The 22807-nt window shown below is 41.9% G+C and overlaps 1 protein-coding gene across 1 annotated transcript in view; it reads left to right on the top strand.

Annotated features, from left to right (window-relative positions):
* The first annotated feature begins 3160 nt into the window (after positions 1 to 3160).
* TBCA (tubulin folding cofactor A) overlaps positions 3161 to 22807 on the top strand; it is a 41646-nt gene continuing 21999 nt past the window's right edge. The window contains exon 1 of the mRNA XM_063127960.1: positions 3161 to 3352. Within this exon, the coding sequence (XP_062984030.1) occupies positions 3300 to 3352 (53 nt within the window). The 5' untranslated portion in view covers positions 3161 to 3299. The remainder of the gene's footprint in view (positions 3353 to 22807) is intronic.

Here is a 22807-nt window from a genome sequence, read left to right as displayed (position 1 = left end):
CAGATAAAACATGGAATATCTGACCCTCATAACTAATACAGTGAAGGTGCATGTGAGGGCAGGAACCTTATACCTGCATCATAACTTCTGTTATCCACTACAAGTGGCCGCTGTTGTGTTTACAGGCAAGCTGTAAATTTCTTACACTGTACTTTGATCAGGAAAGAGGAATTCATAGTAGGTTTCAGTGGAGGCTGGTGTTTCTGATTTCTATGGGGCACTCTGAGTTTCAGTCAGAACCATGTAGAACTCTAAAGGAGCTATCCAAGGCACTGAACCCAATCCCCAAAATGGGGTTAGCATCTTGGATAGCTCCTTTAGAGTTTTTACTGAAACATAGAGCAGATTCAGAGCCCCACTGAAATGGGAGCCACCAACCTCCGCTGGTAGGATTCCAGTTACCGTATATAACAGCAAGTGTCCCTTAATTTCTATATCAACGAGGCACCAGAGAGGTGAGCTGAGATTTCTGGAGAGCTCTGACTTTCCTGACTTCTTCCTACAGCTCCCTTAGCAAAACCAGAATATATCCCCTCATATATCTTCCATTAAAAAGTGGGGTCCCACAGGGATCAGTATTGGGACCAATTCTTTTCAACTTGTTCAGACATGATCTGGAATTAGGACTGAGCAGTGAAGTGGCCAAGTTTGCTGACAACACCAAATTATTTAAGGTTGTTAAAACACAAAGGGATTGTGAAGAGCTCCAAAGGGATCTCTCCAAGCTGGGAGAGTGGGCATCCAAATGGCAGATGTGGTTCAATGTAAGCAACTGTAAGGTGATGCACGTTGGGGCAAAAACAACAACAACCAACTTCAAGTATAACCTAATGGGATCTGAGCTAGCAGTGACTGAACAAGAAAGAGATCTTGGGGTTGTGGTGAACAGCTCAATGAAAATGTCCACTCAGTGTGCGGCTGCTGTAAAGAAGTCAAACTCCACGTTGGGCATTATAAGAAAAGGAATTGAGAATAAAATGGCCAGTATCATACTTCCATTATACAAATCTATGGTACGACCACACTTAGAATATTGTGTACAGTTCTGGTCACCACACCTAAAAATGGATATTATAGAGCTGGAAAAAGTGCAGAAAAGGGCAATTAAAACGATTAAGGGGCTGGAGCATCTCCCCTATGAGAGAAGGTCAACTGGGATTGTTTAAGCTTGGAAAAAAGGAGGCTGAGGGGAGACATGACAGAGGTGTTCAAAATTATGCATGGTATGGAGAATGTGTATAGGGAGACTTTTTTCTCCCTCTCTCAAAATACTAGAACCCAGGATCATCCCATGAAACTGATTGGTGGGAGATCCTGGACAAATAAAAGGAAGTACTTCTTCACACAGTGCATTGTTAACTTATGGAACTCACTACCATAAGATGTAGTGACGGCCACCAATTTGTATGGCTTTAAAAAGGGGGTTGGATAAATTCCTGGAGGCGAAGGCTATCAATGGCTACTAGCCCTGATGGTTATTGAGTATCTGCAGTATTCAAGATAGTAAGCCCATGTGCACCAGTTGCTGGGGAACATGGGTGGGAGGGTGTTGTTGCACCATGTCCTGCTTGTTCATCCCAGGCCGATGGCTGGTTGGCCACTGTGTGAACAGAGTGCTGGACTAGATGGACCCTTGGTCTGATCCAGCATGGCACTTCTCATGTTCTTATGTATTCCACTGCTTCCGGAAGAGAGACAGCCACCAATTTTTTTGGTGGGGTATGAGTGGAGTCTTTCCTGCTGCCAGGCTGAAGTATTATTGCCATTACCTACAATAAACCCTGGAATTTATTTCAATCCAGAGTATTTAGGATCTTGTAGTGGAGTCAGGGCTGGTGCACATTGTGGCAGGTCAGATAGTCAATGTTCTCCTGAGATTGTTGGAGGAGGGCAGGAGAAATTAATGTGTGGTGATCGGCAGCTACATGCTTTGCATTGGAGCAAATAGACCTGCTTTTGTGTGGGGGTGGGGTGGGGTTCTCGGCCACAAGTGGATGGGGGAGAAGCAGAGGGTCGCTGCCCCATTCACCCCCAAATACAGAGCGGCCTCTGTACTCAGAGGGTTGAAACATCTTGTCTTTTCTGATTAGTGGGGACGATGATGACATCCACCAACTCCCTCCCACTTTCCCTGCTTCCTCTGAACTTAACGACAGAGGACAGAGGCGGGGTGGGATGAATCTTCTTTGCAACAATATCTTGTTGAGTGTTATCCCTGTTGTAATGCAAAGTATTTGGGGGTGGGGGAGGAGCTTGGTCTCCAATGGGCAATAAAAACAGCAGGATCTACACTACTGCTTTAAAGTGCTTTATAACAGTTTTGACAACTGTTGGGGTCCGGGACATACTCCATATACAGTTGTCAAGACTGTTATAAAGTACTTTAAAGCAGTAGTGTAGATCCGGCCCATGAAAACTAGAAGTGGTTTATTGATATGGACCAATAGGGCTGCCTATATTGTTGTATTCTTGACCTTGGTAACAGCCCATTTTGAGGGGTGGTAAATAAGGGCACAATCCTATGCATGCTGGCTGGGGAATGCTGGGGGCTGTAGGACACTTTTTCTGTCTAAGCATGCATAGGATTGCGCCCTAAATCGCAATCCTTAAAAAAAAAAAGAGAGAGAGGGATGGCAACCCTTACCATGCTGTACGCAAGCAACCAGATTATTAAAGTCAGAACAACACACATTTTCCTTAGGTCTCAATCCAATACATTTTTAGACAGAAATAAACTCCTACAAGTCCAAGTCCCAACACTGGGAGTTGTAGGACTCCCCGCCTCCCGCGGCTAAATATGCATAGGATTGCGGTCTAAATTGGAGTTCGTATTATTGGTAGGTGGCGTTTGAAGCATGCGTTAAAGCATGCGATCCCTTGTTTTCCGCACAGTAAACTCTCCCGCACCTTTGCAGCGGGCGCATTTACGGGGAAATAGTCGCAACGACGGTGGTCCCTCTCATTGTCTAGACAGGAGAAGACCTGAAGCAATAGGACTGCTCCACTGGAAAGAAAGTTCCCCTATGATCTACCTTTTACTGTCCCTTCCTTGACTGCTTCTTGTCACCCCTTTCTCATTGGTACAGTCCACTTTGGGGGCGGAGTTTACGTTCGGAATAAGGCGAGGAGCTTTTTGTGCGTGTGTGATTCGCGCATGCGCATAGGCTTTTGTGTACTGCGCGAGCCGCTGGTCGTGGAGTTCTGTCTTCCGACGTTGTCTTTTCGTGTGCGTGTGTGTGTCGGCGTTTCGTCGCCGCAGCTCGCGAGCCTTCTTCTCCCCCGGCCTCAGAGTCCACGCCATGGCAGACCCTCGCGTCAGGCAGATCAAAATCAAAACGGGCGTAGTGAAGCGGTGAGTATCCGAGAGTCCAGGCCTTGAGTCCAGGCCTCCTTAGTGCGTCCTCGGGCCCCGCCTGGGTAGAGGAAGCCTGGGGCGGGGCGGGGAGGTGAGTGATTGGAGGGGGTGTACAGGCCCCCCTGCCTTGGGCCCCCTCATGACTCGCCGTGCTGTCGCTGTGTTGGTTGGCGAAGGGGGCACCAACATAAGGCCAGTGTTACATGCGTGTAATGGGGCGGGGTGCGGTGCGTTTTATCTCATTGGTCATCCGGGGAATCCAGAAGAACGGTTTCTTCTACCCATTTCATCCCTACAGCAATCTTGTGAAGTGTGTTAGGCTATTGACTGGGCCAGGATCATCCAGAGAAGTTCATGGCTGCGTGGGTCTCCCTAGTCCGGCCTTCTAACCCCTACACTGGTTCCCCACCCCTTTCTATATTTGCCTTGGACTACAAGTCCCATAAGCCAGGGGCTATTTTCCGCATAGGTAAATAATATTGAAACCGAGAGTGTGAGATGTCCCAAACAGCTACAACACACACAGAGGTACTTCTGGTTATGTGTAGAATTAGGAGACACAACCTCTAGGTCAGTGTTGTGGCTTCCAAGATGGCTTGATGCATCAGATATGAAGCATTGCCTTAGATGATGATGATTATTATTATTATTATTATTATTATTTATTTATTTATTTATATAGCACCATCAATGTACATGGTGCTGTACAGAGTAAAACAGTAAATAGCAAGACCCTGCCGCATAGGCTTACATTCTAATAAAATCATAATAAAACAATAAGGAGGGGAAGAGAATGCACCAAACAGGCACAGGGTAGGGTAAAACTAGCAGTATAAAGTCAGAACAAAATCAAGTTTTAAAAGCTTTAGGAAAAAGAAAAGTTTTTAGCTGAGCTTTAAAAGCTGCGATTGAACTTGTAGTTTGCAAATGTTCTGGAAGAGCGTTCAAGGGTCGGTAACTTGGAGCCTTCCAGGTGACCTGGACTACAACTCCCATAAGCCCCAGCCAGCATGATCAATGATAAGAGTTTATGGGAGTTGTAATTTAAAACATCTGGAGGGAACCAGATGCTGCAGAGAGAAGATATGAATTTGGTAAGTGATTGTGAATACAGAACCAAGGGGTGTTTGCTACCCCAAAGTGATTAAACTGGTTTTAAGTAATGCAGTATATGAAAACTGTAGCAAATAGGAATGCTTGCTCAAGAAGGAACCCCTTTGATCTGGATTAATTAACATGGAATGACTATCACTCATTTTGCCCACAGTTAAAAACACAAATGGGAACTCTTTACATAAAGGTAGATTCACAAACATGCTCCAGGTGACAAACATGTCCAACCTTTTCTCATTGCCTTTTGCTTACATAGTCATTAGATGACCTCAAGGGGTGACTTAACAAAACATATGACTGAGTGATGTACATGCATGTGTGTAGTGCCTTTATCTTAATGTGTAAATATGAAGGTACTTAAAGCATGTTATGGGGAGACCCGCTACCTATTGATGTTAATTGCCATAGCCCCATCATGTGTGAAGATAGGAGCCTTCCCTAGTCTATATTCCCTCCAAAACGGACTTGGGAGTAGCTGCGGGCTCCAAACGCCCAACCTGTGTTATCATGATCAAGGCCCATGAAGAATATCAGGAAGCCTATGATGAGTGTTTGGAGGAGGTGGAGGCTCTTCCCCTTCCTTTGTGAAGAACATTATTGAAAGATGCTCTTAAGACTCTGACTTAACTGGGCTCTACCTATAGGTTCTGTGCAGTTGAGCAACAATGTGACACTGATTTTAAAAGTTTGAATATGAGAGTTGGCTGTGCTTAGTGGGGTGGAGTGAAGAATAGTATAGCTAGCACTATCAGCAATCTTGTGCCTCTTGCCCACTGCAAGGGACCATTATGAACTAAGCAACTGATTTCGAAAAATGTTAGTGACTGTTTTTGTAGTGAAATTAACTAGCCTTTGTTAAGGACTGCTCCATATCCACCTGGGGGAACATGAAAGCAATTAAAATATTTGTCAAGGTGTTTGTCTAATTCAGAATGCTCTACCCCTACATGTGATTTGTCTACTTGAAGTGTCTTTTCCAGCAGTTCTCCCCATGAGAGCCATTTTACCATTTTTAACTGTTGTAAACCACCCAGAGAGCTTCGGCTATGGGGCGGTATATAAATGTAATAAATAAATAAATGGGGAAACAGTCTGGGTTAATCTTGATCATTATGTACCCAGATGGATGCTGGGAAGGTTTGGTAGAGGCATCTTATTTAAGTCCTGTCCTTCATTTCAGAATATTGCTGCTCCATAGAAAAGTAATGAATATTTACTGTTCTTGGAAACCTCATCCAATATACCAACAAACAGCAATCACTTACTGCAGCCTCTCTTCTATATCAGTAATAGAGGGGGGATTCAGTTTTGAGATTTTACAGAACTGATAATCACATTTCTGTAAATGATGCTGATTGACCTCTTGCTGCTCAGAACCCTTTGCCCTGGTTCAGGAAACCTGCAAGGTTTCCAATTGGAGTCCTTCTGAAAACTGGTTGCAGGCTGTGTAATCACTGCCTCTGTGAAAAAGCAAATGGGCAATCCGTTTGCTGTCATGGATCTACAGGTACATCATGTGCTGTCTCCACCAGTGCAAAGGCACATGACTCCACCAAACCAACTTAATGCCATTCAAGTAGTTTTTATTATTAAAAAAGAAATTAGTATGTGTCCTTTTATTTTAAGAGTATCAAGCTATAGAATTTGAGAGCTGTAGAACATAAGTTAGTGTCCCTCAACATTAAATTATTATATTTCTTTATGTATTTAAGGAATTTATAAGCCACACTTTGGGGCCGAGTTGTCCCAAAGCAATGTACATTACAAGAATAGTAAAATACAAGACAGCAATATGTTAGCAATACCAAAAGAAGAAAGCTGATGTACACAGTTGTCCTTAATTATATGAGTGAGTAAAAAATAAGCCAAAGGCAAGGACAGAACCAAGGAATCTTCTGCAATAATATTATTAGTAAAAGGTTTATTAAAGTGCCAGGTGCCTACACGTTTCGAATTCAGTTGCGTTCTTCCTCAGGGCTTTATAACGTTAGTGCAGTTGTCTGCAGAACTGCACTAACATTATAAAGCCCTGAGGAGGAACGCAACCGCGTTCGAAACGCGTAGGCACCTGGCACTTTAAAAAAACCTTTTACTAATAATATTATTGCAGAAGATTCCTTGGTTCCGCCCTTGCCTTTGGCTTATTTTTTACTCCCCTACAGGGTTTTCCTTCTTTTCGCACTTAATTGAATGAGCCATTAGTCAAAAGCACCCTTAACTTTTAAAAAAACATATGTAAATGTCACACGCATAATGCTAAGCCAGGATTTGTTTAGCTTATTTGTGGTTCGTTGATTGTCAGAACTCACAACACACAACAAGCCATGATTTTGTTTTTGTCAAGGAACTCCCCACAAAAGTGTTGGCCTGGAACTTGGGAGATCCAGGTTCTGTTCACCAATCTGCCATGAAGCTCACTGGGTGATTTTAGTCCAGTTACTAATTCTTGGCCTAACCTACCTCATGGGGTTGTTGTGAGGATAAAATGGAGAGGAGGAAGACCATATGAACTGACGGGTTCTTTGCAGAGGGAAAAAGGTGGGCTGTAAATGTAATAATAATTAATATGAAGCCATGGTTTGAAGGTTTATGAATTGTGGCTTGCTTTAACAATTGTTTGTCATTATGAACCTGGAATCCTGGCTTATTCTTGATTTGCTTCTGTTGTTGCCCAAGCCTCTCATCAATCCACAGAGAGAAGAGGCAAGAACAGGACCATTCCTTATGTTAAACTACTCTTGCTTGCTTTTTCCTGAAGCTCGTCATTCTCCCTGTATTCTTTCTGCATCCAACAACTTCCTTATCTAGATTTACACCTGTGTTTTTTGCTGCTGTTTTGCATGGGAAGAAAAAGCTTTAAAGGACCCATGTATATTTCAGTAACTTCTACCAATGACTGCTTGTTGAAAGCACAACTTTAGTCTAAGCTGCATACCCTTACTATTAAATCCCTGTCACGCAAAATGATAAAATAGAAGTTAATATAAAGGATTGATTATTGGCCTCTCTTCACCAGTTGAATGTTTCCCCAGTTCTATTGCTGGGTAAATCCTCAAGATACTCAGCTAGGTATCTATCACAACACTGAGCAAACAGGGGCCTGCCCCTTGGAAGCTGTTATGCCTGACTATGGAAGCCCAGTTTGTTTATACCACCTGACCTCTGATGTTTGTGAGAGGGAAATCAGTCTTAAGCATCTCCTCTGCTACATCACGCCAGATGGGTGGGCAATTACCACTTGTGGAGTTAGGAAAGGATTAACAAACACAGGAATCAAGCCTCTTTGGAATATGGCCAGAAAGTAGGTGGGAGTAGGGGGTGAGAGGTAAGCTTGTTTTGCTTGTGTAAAGAGCTACAAAAGGTCTCTGAGGAGAGTTCCATTCCATGTTTGTGCAGCTGACCAACAGTAAATGGGCTGGTGGTGTGGTGAACCTGTGCCAATCCTTTACTGCTGCTAAGGCATTTGGGATATCATCCATATATTGGCAGAAGTGATGGAGGGGAAACAACCCAGGAATTGGACAAACAAGCCATGAGTACCTTGCTTTTTTGCAAGATTGACTCTGGCTTGTTCAAAACAAATATTGGCTTAGCATTATTGGCAAACACACTTGTCCTCCACTACTCAATCTCCACTACCAGAGGGGTGTTCCAAAGCTGAGGAGCCACCACAGAGAAGAAGGCCCTGTCCCAAGAGCTTGATAACTGAACTTATGAGTAAATACACAACCCAGGCTTTGTAAGCAGATTTTGATGTGTGGACAGGATCATGTGGGTGATTGCAGTCTTGGTCCCAAACATTTAGAACTCTGAATGTTAATAACAGCACATTTAATTGGCTTAGAAATATATGCTGGTTTTGCAAGCTGACTTGTCCAGGTGACAAGTGTGATATTTGGATGTCAATAACAGCCACCATTACCAAATAAGTCACTGAACAAAACTGATAGCCAATAGAGAATTAACAGAAAGCCAAAGCCTGGTGGAGGTCATCTGAACAGGATTAGAATTGGGAGTGAATATGATTCCAATACCTTTTTTACCTAGGATCCAAAAAAGCTTGTTATCAACTGGACTATATTGTAGTTACCACACTCTTTGTTATAGTTATGGCATCCGGCTTACGAGCAATAAGTGAACAATTTTATTCACAAAATGCATTGTAAATTGGTCACAGGAAGCCTTTAACGTCTAATCAACAGGATTTTCACCACCTGAAACAACTCAGCTGACCAGTATTGTGTGGATGCACTGGTGGTGGTGAAGTAGAATTTCTTTGGTGCTATCTCTGCCACAGAATTAGCCTGAAGATGGTTCTTCATCTGTGCTAATACTGGCAGTGAGACTTCAACAATCTGTGCTCTAGTTGTCCAGCCAGTTGCTTAATTGCCTGCAACTCCTCAGAATCCCCTGAAAGGAACTGAATTGACTACACAATTTGACTGAGGATGTTTGGGAACAATCATCTCAATGGCCCTAGCAACCTCCCTGTTCCAGAAGAAGGCTAGGACTGTCAGCCAAGACTACAGGAAACCCCATAGATATCAGAAACCCTCTGGATCCAGAGCTTCTTGGGGCAGATTATTGAAGCTGGTCCCCTATCTGTGCACAGGTTGAAGACAGCACAAAAGTCTAGCCAAATCATGTATTGATTTGTCCATGACAAAAGAGCTGTTTCTGGCTTTTCTACCCACAAATCATCACCCCATATCCTGGAACTAAATATCAGGTCCAAGGTGTGGTCGGCCATATGTATTTGAGATGGTCATCATGGCAGCCATGATGTTCTGAGCTGCAACAGATAAGGTGGCCTTGGTGTGGATACTTTAGTCACCCAAGATCCTCTGCAAGTTCAGACAGGGAGACAGTTGAGCAGCAGGTTCAATCCAGGGAATCCTATCTCAGGAGTGCAGCACCAGGTACAGGTTCTCAAAAGTCAGGGTACTAGACCAGAGGAATGGAATACTTGTAGACCAAGTATATTCCCATCCCTGTCCCTCATGGTATGATTAGTATTACATATTCAGGAGGATACACTTGGGAGAGGCTCATACCGTCTCCCCTGGGGTGGTGGTGCAGGGGCAGGTCTCCATTATGCAGCTAATGTCAGTGTGTTCATCAAAGATGAGGTTATTAGTAGTAAACACTTCCCATTAACTGGTCTAGTATTCATAAGCAGTACCTTCAGACTTCAGTACAGCCACCAGAGTTACTAAGATTGAAGGGCAGAGTGGAAAGACATAGTACATAAATATCCATTTCTAGAACCTCTTTTGCCAGAACACCTACCTTCTGTCACAGGGAAGGGCAGCTGCTGATTGACAGAAGTACTCAATCCAGCCCATGCAGGGTTGGGTCCCCTTCCCCAACCCCTGCCCCCTAGCTTGGAGGCATGAGGAGGTAAGGGAGTGGAATCTCCATATTTTTTTCTGATTTGAAATAAGGGGATTCTCCAGCATGCTGCTCGCCCTCCCAGGTGTGGGAAGAAGATGCCCAACTCAGCCAGAGCTTACAGGAGTCAGTTTTGCAAGCCCCATGTGGGTCTCTTTCTGTGCCATTTGTGCCCTCAATTGGTACACAAGTGCTGAGGGAAGGAAGCACCAGCTAGGTACCTTCCTCTGTGCAGAGTGAGGCATGGAGCTCTGTGCCTCTCAGCACGGAGGAGAAAAACTGGGCAGAATGGGAAGGGTGAGGCTTTGGGCCATGCTCTGCCTCAGCATCATCCAGCATTATTCTTGTGGGGGGGACGACAATCTGGACCAAAGGAGGTTGCCGTGGTGGCTCTCCTTACCATCCCAAAACAGAAGATACACTTACCAAGCTGCTATAGGCAAGGATCAGTGTTGCCCTAAGAGCAATGCACAGCTATCTAATATTTAAGGAACATGACAAATAGCATCTAACTCTATTTTGCCAATTCTCAGTTCAAACTCATATCATAGTTTGTCAATTGGAGCTTGGAACCTCAGTTTTTCAGGGGTCCGGCCCTTGGCACTTCCTAAGGAATGATCGCTCCTTTGGTATTGCCTCTTGGGTGACATATTACCCACACTGAGTCCAGAATGAACGGCCCAATGCCAGAATCTCTAGGTGTCCTGGTGGTCTTCTCAGTGGTCAGCTGGTGAAAATTACTGATTTTCACCACAAAGTTTAATGCACAGTTTACGTCTGATTTCATTCTGCTTCTAGAAGTTTGTTTTCTCTTCTGCCATGTTTCCGCAGACATATACTTCAAGTCTCTCTCTCTCTCTCTCTTTTTTGTGTGTAAAGGGCAAGCTTCAGTACAGCTGTTTGTCCTACAGCAAGGTTATCTTTCACCCACCCATTATGAGTGAATTGAATATTACACTTGGTCTTTTGGCACTTGCAGAACAATTGTGCAGAGGCTATAATATGAGTCATATGTTCACTTATCGTCTTTATAAGTTTAATAGCTAGACTCTGTTAAATGATACTTACATTGCTAAAGAATAATCAGTTATAGTAATGTTTTTGTACTATAATAGATGTTGAATCTTTTAAAAGTTGTCTTAGTAAATTCAAGCTTGGGCAATATACAGGAGAACAAATGAATTTTCTTAGATGTATCTTTGGCTATTTCAAAATTGTAGGGCTTTAAAAACTGCTGTGAACACAGTATGTTAGGGGCATGTGAAAATAGCACTGACATTTGCCCATAGTTTCCCTCTGATTAAATGAAAGTGACACCAGTAGATTAGAATGAGACTAAGACAATTCACATTGCAATTGTGTTAGTTTAACTTTAACAATCTTTTAACACTCTTGTTTAAATGTAGCTGACATACCATAATTACAAATCTACAAGCCTTGATTATAGAATTTTGCATCATGAACCTATGGGAGAAGTGTATTGATTTTTTGGTAAGGCAGCCGTTTTAGAAACCACCTTTCCAAAACTGTGAATCTTCCCAAGTTTGTTCTTTTGCCTGTAGCTCTGACACATTGCTACTGTTTATTAGCAGCCACGGTGGCAAATATCGAATAGCCTGTTAATCGTTTTTTAATTTTAGTTTTTAAAAACTATGCCTCCTGAAAGTGAGAATAATACTGTCTGTTAATCTAATACAATTAACTGAAAATTAATATCGTTAAGACTTGGTGAAAATAAATGGGATTTACTGATGTGGTAAACCCCACAAAATTCAGCTGTAAATGTCTGTTAACCTTCTATTGGAGCCATGATTACTTGTAACTGCCGCCCTCTCTTGTTTCTGCAAGATCTGTGAGATGGATGACACTTAATAGTAGGGAAAGGCTACAACAGAGCCATTGTACTTCACTCTTGGCTGACAAACTCTCTTGTCCCTTTTCCTTCCATACAACTATAAACTTTCACCTGTGGGAAAGGATGTCCATTGCTGGGAAATTTGGATCTTTTTTAGTTCGATGGAATTTTGCAGCATTTATGACTTGCTTGTCTCTGTGAGCTGAGTCCTCAAACTGTGGGAAGTTTTTTGTGCATTTTTTGGGGAAGGTTCTGCAATTTGTGCAAATTTCTGAGCAATTTGTGTGAATTATGGCAAAATTCGGCCTTAATTTTGCAGATTGCACAAAAATGGCAGTACTCCTCCACCCACCCACAAACATCCTGGAAAATCTGCAAAAGGGCCTGACTCGCTGAAGATCGAGTCAGGCGTCACAGTGGGAATTGAAATTGGGCCCAGTGCTCTTCAACATTTTTATTAATGATTTGGACGAGGAGGTGCAGGGAACGCTTATCAAATTTGCAGATGACACAAAATTGGGTGGGATAGCTAATACCCTGGAAGACAGAAACAAACTTCAAAGTGATCTTGATAGGCTGGGGTGCTGGGCTGAAAACAACAGGAGGAAATTTAATAGGGATAAATGTTAAGTTCTACATTTAGGAAATAGAAACCAAATGCACAGTTACAAGATGGGGGATACTTGGCTCAGCAATACTACAAACGAGAAGGATCTTGGAATTGTTGTAGATTGCAAGCTGAATATGAGCCAGCAGTGCGATATGGCTGCAAGAAAGGCCAATGCTATTTTGGGCTGCATTAATAGAAGTATAGCTTCCAAATCACGTGAGGTACTGGTTCCTCTCTATTCGGCCCTGGTAAGGCCTCATCTAGAGTATTGCGTCCAGTTCTGGGCTCCACAATTCAAGAAGGATGCAGACAAGCTGGAGCTTGTTCAGAGGAGGGCAACCAGGATGATCAGGGGTCTGGAAACAAAGCCCTATGAAGAGAGACTGAAAGAACTGAGCATGTTTAGCCTGGAGAAGAGAAGATTGAGGGGAGACATGATAGCACTCTTCAAATACTTCAAAGGTTGTCACACAGAGGAGGGCCAGGATCTCTTCTCGATCCTCCCAGAGTGCAGGACACGGAATAACGGGCTCAAGTTAAAGGAAGCCAGATTGCAGCTGGACATCAGGAAAAACTTCCTGACTGTTAGAGCAGTACGACAATGGAATCAGTTACCTAGGGAGGTTGTGGGCTCTTCCACACTAGAGGCCTTCAAGAGGCAGCTGGACTACCATCTTTCAGGGATGCTTTAAGGTGGATTCCTGCATTGAGCAGGGGGTTGGACTCGATGGCCTTGTAGGACCCTTCCAACTCTGCTATTCTATGATTCTGTGTAGTCTGGTTGGCCAAGCCTAGTGCAATCCACTTTATTCTGGTTGGTTCCCTCCCTTCTGAAAACATTTATGAGGGTGCTGGCTTGATGAAAAGCCTTTTTTAATCATTGTAAGGAAGTGGTGATTACCCATGGTTAGTTTTGGTCCACAGGCTACTACCGTATTTCTTCGATTGTAATACACCATCAATTGTAAGACGCACACTAATTTCAGTACCACCAACAGAAAAAAAAAAACCTAAGATGCACCCCATTTTTAGAGATGTTTATATGGGGAAAAATGTGTCTTAGAATTGAAGAAATAAGGTATGTTGCTGTTTTATGGAACTTATGAGTACCAGTATCAGATGACTGTCAATCTACAGTACCCATAGTATGGATTTATTACTTCCTTGGAAACTAAAATTTCATTACAAACTGACTGGGTACATTACAAACTGGAATCTATTCCAGTTTTCTCTCTCTCTCTCTCTCTCACACACACACACACATACACACACACATTTGTTTGTTTGTTGCTGGTTTAATCTCAAGAAAAAATCTAGGCTGTCAAGGGAATTACTGTTTTGCGAAGGCTAGTGTTGAAGGCAAAGTAATGTTGTCCTGTAAACGTGACAGCAAATCTTTGCTCCAAATCTCTATCTTACTAAGCTTGGTATCCACCATCTCCTATCTCCCAATTAACCTATGGAATTATGCTTTCTTATTATTTATCTAAACAGCCCAATATTCAGCGAACTAAAGTTCATTGTTTAAGTGATTTATGTTTTATGAATTAATTCAATAGATCTTTATGCACTGCTGGATTTTAATGATGGAATATTTTAATACTTAACCTAGAAAATTTCTAAATACCTGAATGATCAAGCTGACAATTGAACAAGCATTTCTCTGGGTCTAGATTTTCCAGTACCTCATTCAGACTACAAATTGATTACCTATCAACCCTTCCAATCAATTAATTGCTTTGGGTTCCTAAAGTAATTGTTTTCTTTCTCCCTAGGGAGATCTGTTTTTTGTCTAAGTAGGAGGTGTCTTCTCTCTGCACCAACAATTTTTATGCAAGTAGTTCATATGCTTTGCAGAACTGATTTAATATTATAATTTTAAGCTACTTTATGAAAATTATGTTCATACAAGTTCTTAACTGTTTTGTTTTTGAGGAAACAACAAATAATGCATATGGTTTGATTTATTGGCAGAACTTTTTTGTATACTATACCTGACACTAAGGCTGCAATTCTATATCCAGTTATCAGGGAGTAAGCCCCATTGAACTCAATAGGATTTTGGAGTAAACACATAAAGGATTGCAGTGTAACTACTATTGCTAGCTTCATTCCATTAAAATATTCTACATTCTATTGGCTTTTCAAAATAAGAGTTCTGTGAGTGTAAGAAATGAAAAAAAAATTTGTAAGAGACAAAATGGAGATAGTAGTGCCTCTTACTGGCACAGCTTTGACATAGTTGAAGTCAGTGGAAATGGCATTTATCAGTGCCGAATGCTAAAGTAGAGTGTAATACCCAAATACATTTATAATTTGATGCTTTACAATCATGTGGTTTAATTTAGCAAGTAATGTAAAAAATAACATAGCTGTACCTAGTTGACCTCAAAACTATTGATTTTTAAAAAGCAAACAATACATGGACATGCCTAGACTTAAATTTCAGTTTGCTTGAGGCAAACTGGCACATCTATTGCTCAGCTTGGTTATATGATACAGCCAGGCAGCCCTGTGTGTGCACAAGGAGGACTTCCCTCTTGCCAGCTGTGAAAGGAGAACGAGCAGCTGATAGAGCCCCATCTGCCGTAGTTGGCATTAGGAACCTTGTGCATATGAGGTTCTGGATCACAGCCTTTGACTTTGAGATGGCTGACTACGTTACAACTGTTGAAGCTTAGTTAATAAAATGCCTTAATCAAAGTGTTGAAATTATTTTCCAAAGTCAGCTTTCGCGATCAGCTCAAGGGTTTTAACATTTTAAAGGTGTCAAAGCAAAAACTCCAAATGTGTAGTATTTTCTGTAAAGGTCAATGCACAACTAAAAGGGGATAAAATGTAATTTTCTATGCATTAATGAAACATTAGGAAATAGAATACATATAGTGAGAAACAATTTATTTTTATTTATTATTACATTTATATCACATCTTTTATCTTCTTGAAAGGAACCCAAGGCAGCTTACATGATCATCCTGCTCTTGATTTTATCCTCACAACAACCCTGTGAGGTAGGTTAGGCTGAGAGTCAGTGATTGGCCCAACGTCACTGAGTGAGCTTTGTGGCTGGGTAGGGACTAGAAAATCTCATGAGTCTAAGGGCGTTCCTAGACGAGGCCTTAGCGCGCCTTGAGAGCCGGTTTCCCTGCTGTGCTTCCACATGACGCACAGGGGAATCCGGCTCCAGGCCGCACTGAAGCCTCCTCTAACGCGCCTTAAGCGAAGTCGCTTATGGCGCGCCTTTTCCGCAGCTCCGGCCTGAGGCCTGAGCTGCGGAACGTCTAGAGACTTCCGTGGCTTTTTGCGGCTACTCACTTACTCGCGAGTAGCCGCAAAAAGCCGCGGACTGGGCACAGCGCTGAGCGGGGGGGGGGAGATCCCGGGGGGGGAGAAGGGAGCACAGACGACACAGGCACACACACACACACACACACACACACACACGGAGGGAGAAGGAGCACAGATGACACAGGACAAACACACACACACACACACACACACACGGAGGGAGAAGGAGGAGAGACGACACATGGGACAAGAGGGAGAGAAAGATCAGGAAGGGATCAGGAGCGGATAGGGGGGGTTAACTAAAAAAAACCCTTACCTTCTCCGCAGTCTTCGGGCCGCACGTGGCCCCTTTAAACTTTTTTTAAAAATGGCGGACGCTGCAGGGATCCCGACGTCCCTGTGCGTCCCACGTCTGGAAGCCGGGGCGGCGCGCTAACGTCAGCGCGCCGTCACCCCGCCTCCCTGCCGGCTTATCCCGGCAGGTCTAGCAAAGCCCTAAGTCCAACACACTTACCATTACATCACATTGGCTCTTGTTCCTACTATTACTATTTTTTGAGGAAAAGCTACTCAAGAATGACATGACATATGTGAATTTATAGGTGGACTGTATTGAATAACAATCCACAGTTTTATTTCATGGAGTCCTGTGCTAAAACTTAGTTTGGTTGTTGGTGTGTTAGAATATTGCTGAAATTACCTGCATGGTAGTTGCAGCATATTAAACAACACCTGCTTAACTTTACTAAACATTTTCAAATAGGGATTATTGCAAAGATATCGTAAACCTCTAGTTACTCTCCTCCAAATGACCATCCTGAAGGCACTACCTTACTGCTTGGGGAATGCGGCATGCAAAATAGTATTCAGCAACCCAGTTACCAGAAATTAAGCTGATACAGTTCTTCTGGCATCAGTGGAGCTGTGATTTGAATCAGTCTGTAGTTCTCTTCATTCAGCAGCATGCTGCTTTACAAATTGGGTTTAATAGTCCTTCTATATACTTGTCCAGCAATTAATTGTGGTGCATTAAGGATATCTGTGCCTCCAAGCTAGTGACAGAACTTGGGGTGAGGGACGGACTTTATACGTATTAATGAGTTTAAAAGATAGAACTTAGAAATAAAATATTGGAGTTTTCACTGATGGTGTACTTGAAATATCTGCATACCATCTGTAAGTATCTAGAGATGCACACAACAACAACGCCCCCCCTCCAAGTATATCAGCTCTAAAGACAGGAGTATAAAACAGGTGACAGTGAAATGTTACCTTTTCCTTTTATGAAGGATATGTAAAAGTTGCTGCTGCTTGTGTTTGTTTAGTATCATGGTGCACCTTATGAGGAACATGATACATGTGGTGGGCAATTTGTGTGGCCTGTTAGGCCAATTCCCATGAAGTCTCCCACTGCATTAATTCAATTTGTCGCTAGTGGATACATTTATAGTGATTTAGATAGAGATCTGTCAGCTTTTATTGACACATTTTCTTATAATGATATTACAGTCCAGTATAATGCTACCAGAGAAACAGGAGCAGCTTGAAGCCAGAAGTATTTTTCTTTATGTACAAACCACCCTGGGAATTTGATTGAAGGGCAGTATAATAAATTTAAAATAAGTATTTTCAGTGTTAACATGAGCTTTTGAGAAGACATGTCTAACTACTGTAATTCAGGAGCTAGAAGATTATATTTCTCTACACAAATTTTGTAGTGATTTCATTTTGGTGCAAGCTTATAAATAGCCACTTGGCTGGTCCCCAGTAGTAATTAATTTTTGGCTGGTTTTGGTTAGGGTGACCATATGAAAAGGAGGACAGTGCTCCTGTATCTTTAACAGTTGCATAGAAAAGGGAATTTCAGCAGGTGTCATTTGCGGAGAACCTGGTGAAATTCCCTCTTCATCACAACAGTAAAAGTGCAGGAGCTATACTAGAGTGACCAGCTTTAAAAGATGGCAGGGCACCTGCAGCTTTAACTGGTGTGATGAAGAGGAAATTTCACCAGGTTCCCCATATATACAAATGACACCTGCTGAGATTCTCTTTTCTATGCAACTGTTAAAGATACAGGAGCCCTGTCCTCCTTTTCATATGGTCACCCTAGTTTTGGTAGCCATCTAAAATTTGTTGTTCCTTGCTTCTCCGTCTGTTTACTCAGAAGTAAGTTCTATTGAGTTTGGTGGGGACTTACCTAGGAGTACATGTGTGTGCATAGCTTTGTAGCCGTAGCACTTGCTTCCTCACCTAGGCCAGAAGCTTGGTTTAGCAGTCACCATGACCACCCAGAGCCAAAACAACCAGCCCCAGTCGTTCCCTCCAAAGCTAGAGGGAAAGGCTGGGCCTTGTTTAGGTGGCAAACACACTGCAAGCACTTTCCCCTCTAGAATTAGAGGGAAAGGCTGGAGCTCATTTTGGTGGCAGGCATCAGAGGTGTTTAGAGGGCCTTGGTTGCTCATTGGCAAAATAGCAAGCCTAATCATAGAGTCATAGTTGGAAGGGGTCTACAAGGCCATCGAGTCCAACCCCCTGCTCCATGCAGGAATCCACCCTAAAGCATCCCTGACAAATGTTCCTCTCTAGCTTATAACAGGAGAGGGGATGGAGATATTAATGTTGTGAACAGCTGTGAGATTCTATTATATTCAGCAGTTATAAATAAATAAATAAATATTCTCCAACATTGTGCTGATTCCTCTGAAGCTCAGTGCAACTAAAGGAATTCTCTCCTCCCCAGCTCAAAGCTAGACGAGAAGGTTGGGGTTTCTCTTGTTACCCTCACCAGAGTGTAATGACACTCTACATGACAAGGCTTGTGAGTGGAAAATGTTGACCTCTAGCACTTAAGGATTGCCTTAGACAGGGAAGTGGTTTTAAATTTGGAAAGAGTTAGTGGTTCTTTCAGAATATCAGCATGTCACAGATGAATAACTATGTGCAGGTAGGCCAGTAGTTTTTATTTTGCTGGCTACATATGAATGCATTTGTACTCTATCCCTGCAGTTGTTTGCATTAAAAATAAGTGAAAGGATTATGGGAATCAACAGTGCATGTTTTCTGTTGTATGTGCATGCATGCCCTGGGCCATGCTAGTTCTGTTCAGATGTAATTATACCTGTAACTTAAGGTTCAGTCATTCTGGATATACCCACTCCCGTTCTCGGATTCCCTCCCTTACTTCCTTTCTTTATGGAAATCATAGTTTGCCCTTTTAAATCTGAACTGGGCATACTCTGGTTTGTCTGCATACCAGAAGTAGGAATAGCAGGGTTTCCACTTGGTGGTTGTGTGAATGGTCTGGACACCTCTATCTCAGAGTAGATCTTCTACTAATATTCCCATGTATTGGTATTCTCGTCTAAAGTATTTATTGGCACCAATCCAGATAACCCACATGAATAGCAGAGGGTTTTTTTCACTGTTAAATGACAGCAAATTTGCCTCAGAACTGCAGCAGCAGCATTTTAAGCTGGGGAGGGTGTGTGCTTGCTGAAATTCAAAAATTGGAATAAAAGCCATCTTTCTCCCCAGATCTATGGATCATAGCCAGTATTTTTAAACTGCATAACAAAGGAATTGGAAATAGAAATATGTCCAGCATGTTAGTTACTAGCTAGCATTTGTAAATGTGCACAAGAGAAGATCAGGTTTGCAGTACATTTAATTTTTATTTATTTATTTATTACATTTTTATACCACCCAATAGCCGAAGTTCTCTGGGCGGTTCACAAAAATTAAAACCATAATAAAACAACCAACAGGTTAAAAGGTGAAATACAAAATACAGTATAAAAAGCACAACCAGGATAAAAACCACACAGCAAAATTGATATAAAATTAAAATACAGAGTTAAAACAGTAACATTTAAATTTAAGTTAAAATTAAGTGTTAAAATACTGAGAGAATAAAAAGGAGCTGGTGACGAAAGGAGTATAGTGTAGGCGCCAGGCGGACCTCTCTGGGGAGCTCATTCCACAACCGGGGTGCCACAGCAGAGAATACGGTGTTTTATTCCTGAGTTTTATTCCTGAGTTAACACAACCAGTCTTTTTAAGCCTTCAGCCTTAAATATTTACTAGAGAGTAAGCTCCCTTGAACGCAATGGGGGCTACTTCTGAGGGAGCATGTATAGGATGACTAGCTTTAAAGCAAGTATTCAGAGCTATATTTGTACCCTTGTATGTATTTACCAGAGCAACTAGCAGATCAAAGGGGAAGATCTGAATGAAAATAGAATAGGTAAAAGAAAAACCAAAAAGTGTGGAGAAGAAAAGATTAGAAAGTTTAAATGAAACTGAAGGAATTACACAACTAATAGCAAGGAACAGTAACAGTGGTAAGCAAGAGAGAAACCGAGGGGCGGGATAAGGAGCAGGAAATGGAGAAAATAGGGGTGGGGCTTTTATATTATAACGAGAATTCACACAACCAGCACCAGTAGTACACCAATGCTTTCCAGTCATCAGTTCAGTGATGAGACCAGAATGAGCGGGTTAGGGAGGGTGAGACTTCTAAAATATGTCTTGCTTGGTTTTATGATTTAGATTTGTCAATGGTTGTGCCCAATAAATGTACAATATTTTTGGGTAGCAGCTAAATTAAACATCTTAACTACATAATCCTCCACAGAATTGCTGTGGGTGACAATATTTCCCTGACCCTAATGTTCAGAGTGATCTTGAGATGGAAAACAAAATTGGAGGCAGGGGGGTGGAAGCCAAAGGATTGTAATTGGTGACTTCAGTTACCCTCACATAGACTGGATTAATGCATGTTCTGGTCACAACAAAGAGGTAACATTTTTTGATTCCCTAAACAACTGTTTCCTAGAACAGTTGGTCATGGAACTCACGAGAGAGGGTGGGGGCAGTCATGGATTTAATCCCAAATAATGCCCAGGACTTAGTCTGAGATGTGAGTGTTGTGGAACCCATTTGAAACAATGACTACAGTGCTATCAAATTTAATTTATATGTAAGTGTGAAATTGTCAAGGATGTCCAGTACAATAACATTTGATTTCAAAAGAGGAAGCTTCTCTAAAATGAGGGAACTGGTGAAAAGGAAGTTGAAAAGAAAAATCAGGAATGTCTCTAGAATGTTTGGGAGTTACTCAAAACCACATTAATAGAAGCTCAGCTAGAATGTGTACCACAGGTCAGAAAAGGTAGCACCAAATCTAAAAAGCTCACCAGTATAGTAAAACTGTGTCAAGGAAGCTATTAGAAGAAGAAAATAGGAGACATCCTTCAGAAAATATAAGTCTAGCCCAAATGAGAACAAGGAACACAAATTGCACAAAGAAATGCAAGCGGACAATGAGGCATATAGAAACTATTTTGAGAAGCATATCACTAATATTAAAAGCAATAAATTATTTTAAGTATATCAGAAACGGGAAACCTACTAGGGATGTGGTTGTACTGTTGGATGACAAGAAATTTAAGGAGTTTGCAGAGAAGATGAATTAATTCTTCGTGTCTGCCTTCATTGCAGAAGTAGGGCAGATACCAATGCGTGAACTGACATTTTAAGTAAGGGGGTCTGAGGAACTGAGGCAAATAGTGGTGACAAGAGACCTTATTGACAAATTGAAAACAAACAGTTCACCAGATCCAGATGTTATCCATCTTAGACTTCTTAAATAATTTGAAATTGCTGATCTTCTAAAAACTTGTCCCTAAGATCTTCCTCTGTGCCAGAGGATAAGGAAATGGCCAATATTATGCCAATTTTAAAAAAGGAACGGGGGAATCCCGGAAATTACTGCACAGTTAGCTAACATCTGTTCTAGGTATACTGTTGGGAAGTGTTATTAAAGATATCAAGCAAGGACAAATATTGCTGAAAAAGTCAACATAGCTTCTGCACAGGTCCATCCTGTCACTCTAACCTTTTAGAGTTCTTTGGGAGTAGCAACAAACTTGAGGATAGGGGTGATATTTAGGGGACTTTCAAAAGTCCCTCACCAAAGACTCCTGAGCAAACTTAGCATTCATGGGATGAGAGGAGAGGTCCTCTTATGGATTAGTAACTGATTAAAGAAAAAGAAGCAGAGAATGAAAATGAATGGATAGTTCTCGCAATAGAGGGATGTAAACATTTGGGTTTCCCAAGGACCTGTATTTACAAAATTTGTTTGTAAATGACCTGTAGTTAGGGGTCAGCAGTAAAGTGGCCAAGTTTGTGGATGACACCAGATTATTTTGGGTGGTTAAAACAAAAATGGATTGTGATGTTTTCCAAAAGAATCTCTCTGAACTGGGGGAACGGGCACTAAAATGGCTAATGCAGTTCAGTGTCAACAAGTGTAAAGGGGTGCAGATTGGAGCAAAAATTCTAACTTCAAATAGATGCTGGTAGAGTCTGAGTAAAGGGATCTTGGGGTTGTGCTCAATGAAAATGTTGATCCAGTGTTGAGGTTCCACCACAAAAAGGATATTGTTGTGATAGAAAAGATGTAGAAAAGGGCAGCAAAAATGATCAAGGGGCTGAAGCAACTCTCCTATGAGGAAGGGTTACAACATTTAGGCTTTTTTAGCTTAGAAAAAAGACTAGTAAGGCAGGGCATGATGAGGATGTATAGAATTATAGATGGTGTGGAGAAAGTGGATAGAGAAGTTTTTCTCTTGTTCTCATAATACTAGAATCTGGGGTCATCCAATAATGCTGAATGGTAGGGGGATTCAGAACAGATAGAAGGAAGTAGTTCACACAGCTCATTGTTAAACTATGGAATTTGCTACCACAGAAGTGGTCGTTGCCATCAATTTGGATGGCTATAAAAGGGGATTAAACAAATTCATGAAGGATAAAGTTATCAGTGGCTACTAGTTATGATGGCTCTATTACCTATAATATCAGAGGCAGTATGGCTCTGTATACCAGTTTCTGGGTATCATGAGTGAGAGTGTTGCAGTGCTAATGTCCTGCTTTCAGGCTCCCCATTTGCTCATCTAGTTGGCCACTGTGGGAACATAATGCTGAGCTAGATAGGACTTTGGTCTGATCCAGCATGGCTCTTAGAGTCTTATTTAATATTCATCTGCTGTTTTGACTCTTACCAGTTACAGCAAACTGCCTTTTGAATGGAGTGTAACAATATAGCACCTTTACCTTGTGCTTATTTATAACATTAAATAATTTTAGCAATTTTTGTTACTTTACCTGGATTTTTTTTTAGGTTGGGTCA

Source organism: Elgaria multicarinata, chromosome 6 (assembly GCF_023053635.1).
Source record: "Elgaria multicarinata webbii isolate HBS135686 ecotype San Diego chromosome 6, rElgMul1.1.pri, whole genome shotgun sequence".
NCBI classification, from domain to species: Eukaryota; Metazoa; Chordata; class Lepidosauria; order Squamata; family Anguidae; genus Elgaria; species Elgaria multicarinata.
Note: the sequence above shows the minus strand (reverse complement) of the source record. Positions and strands in the feature narration are given on the sequence as shown.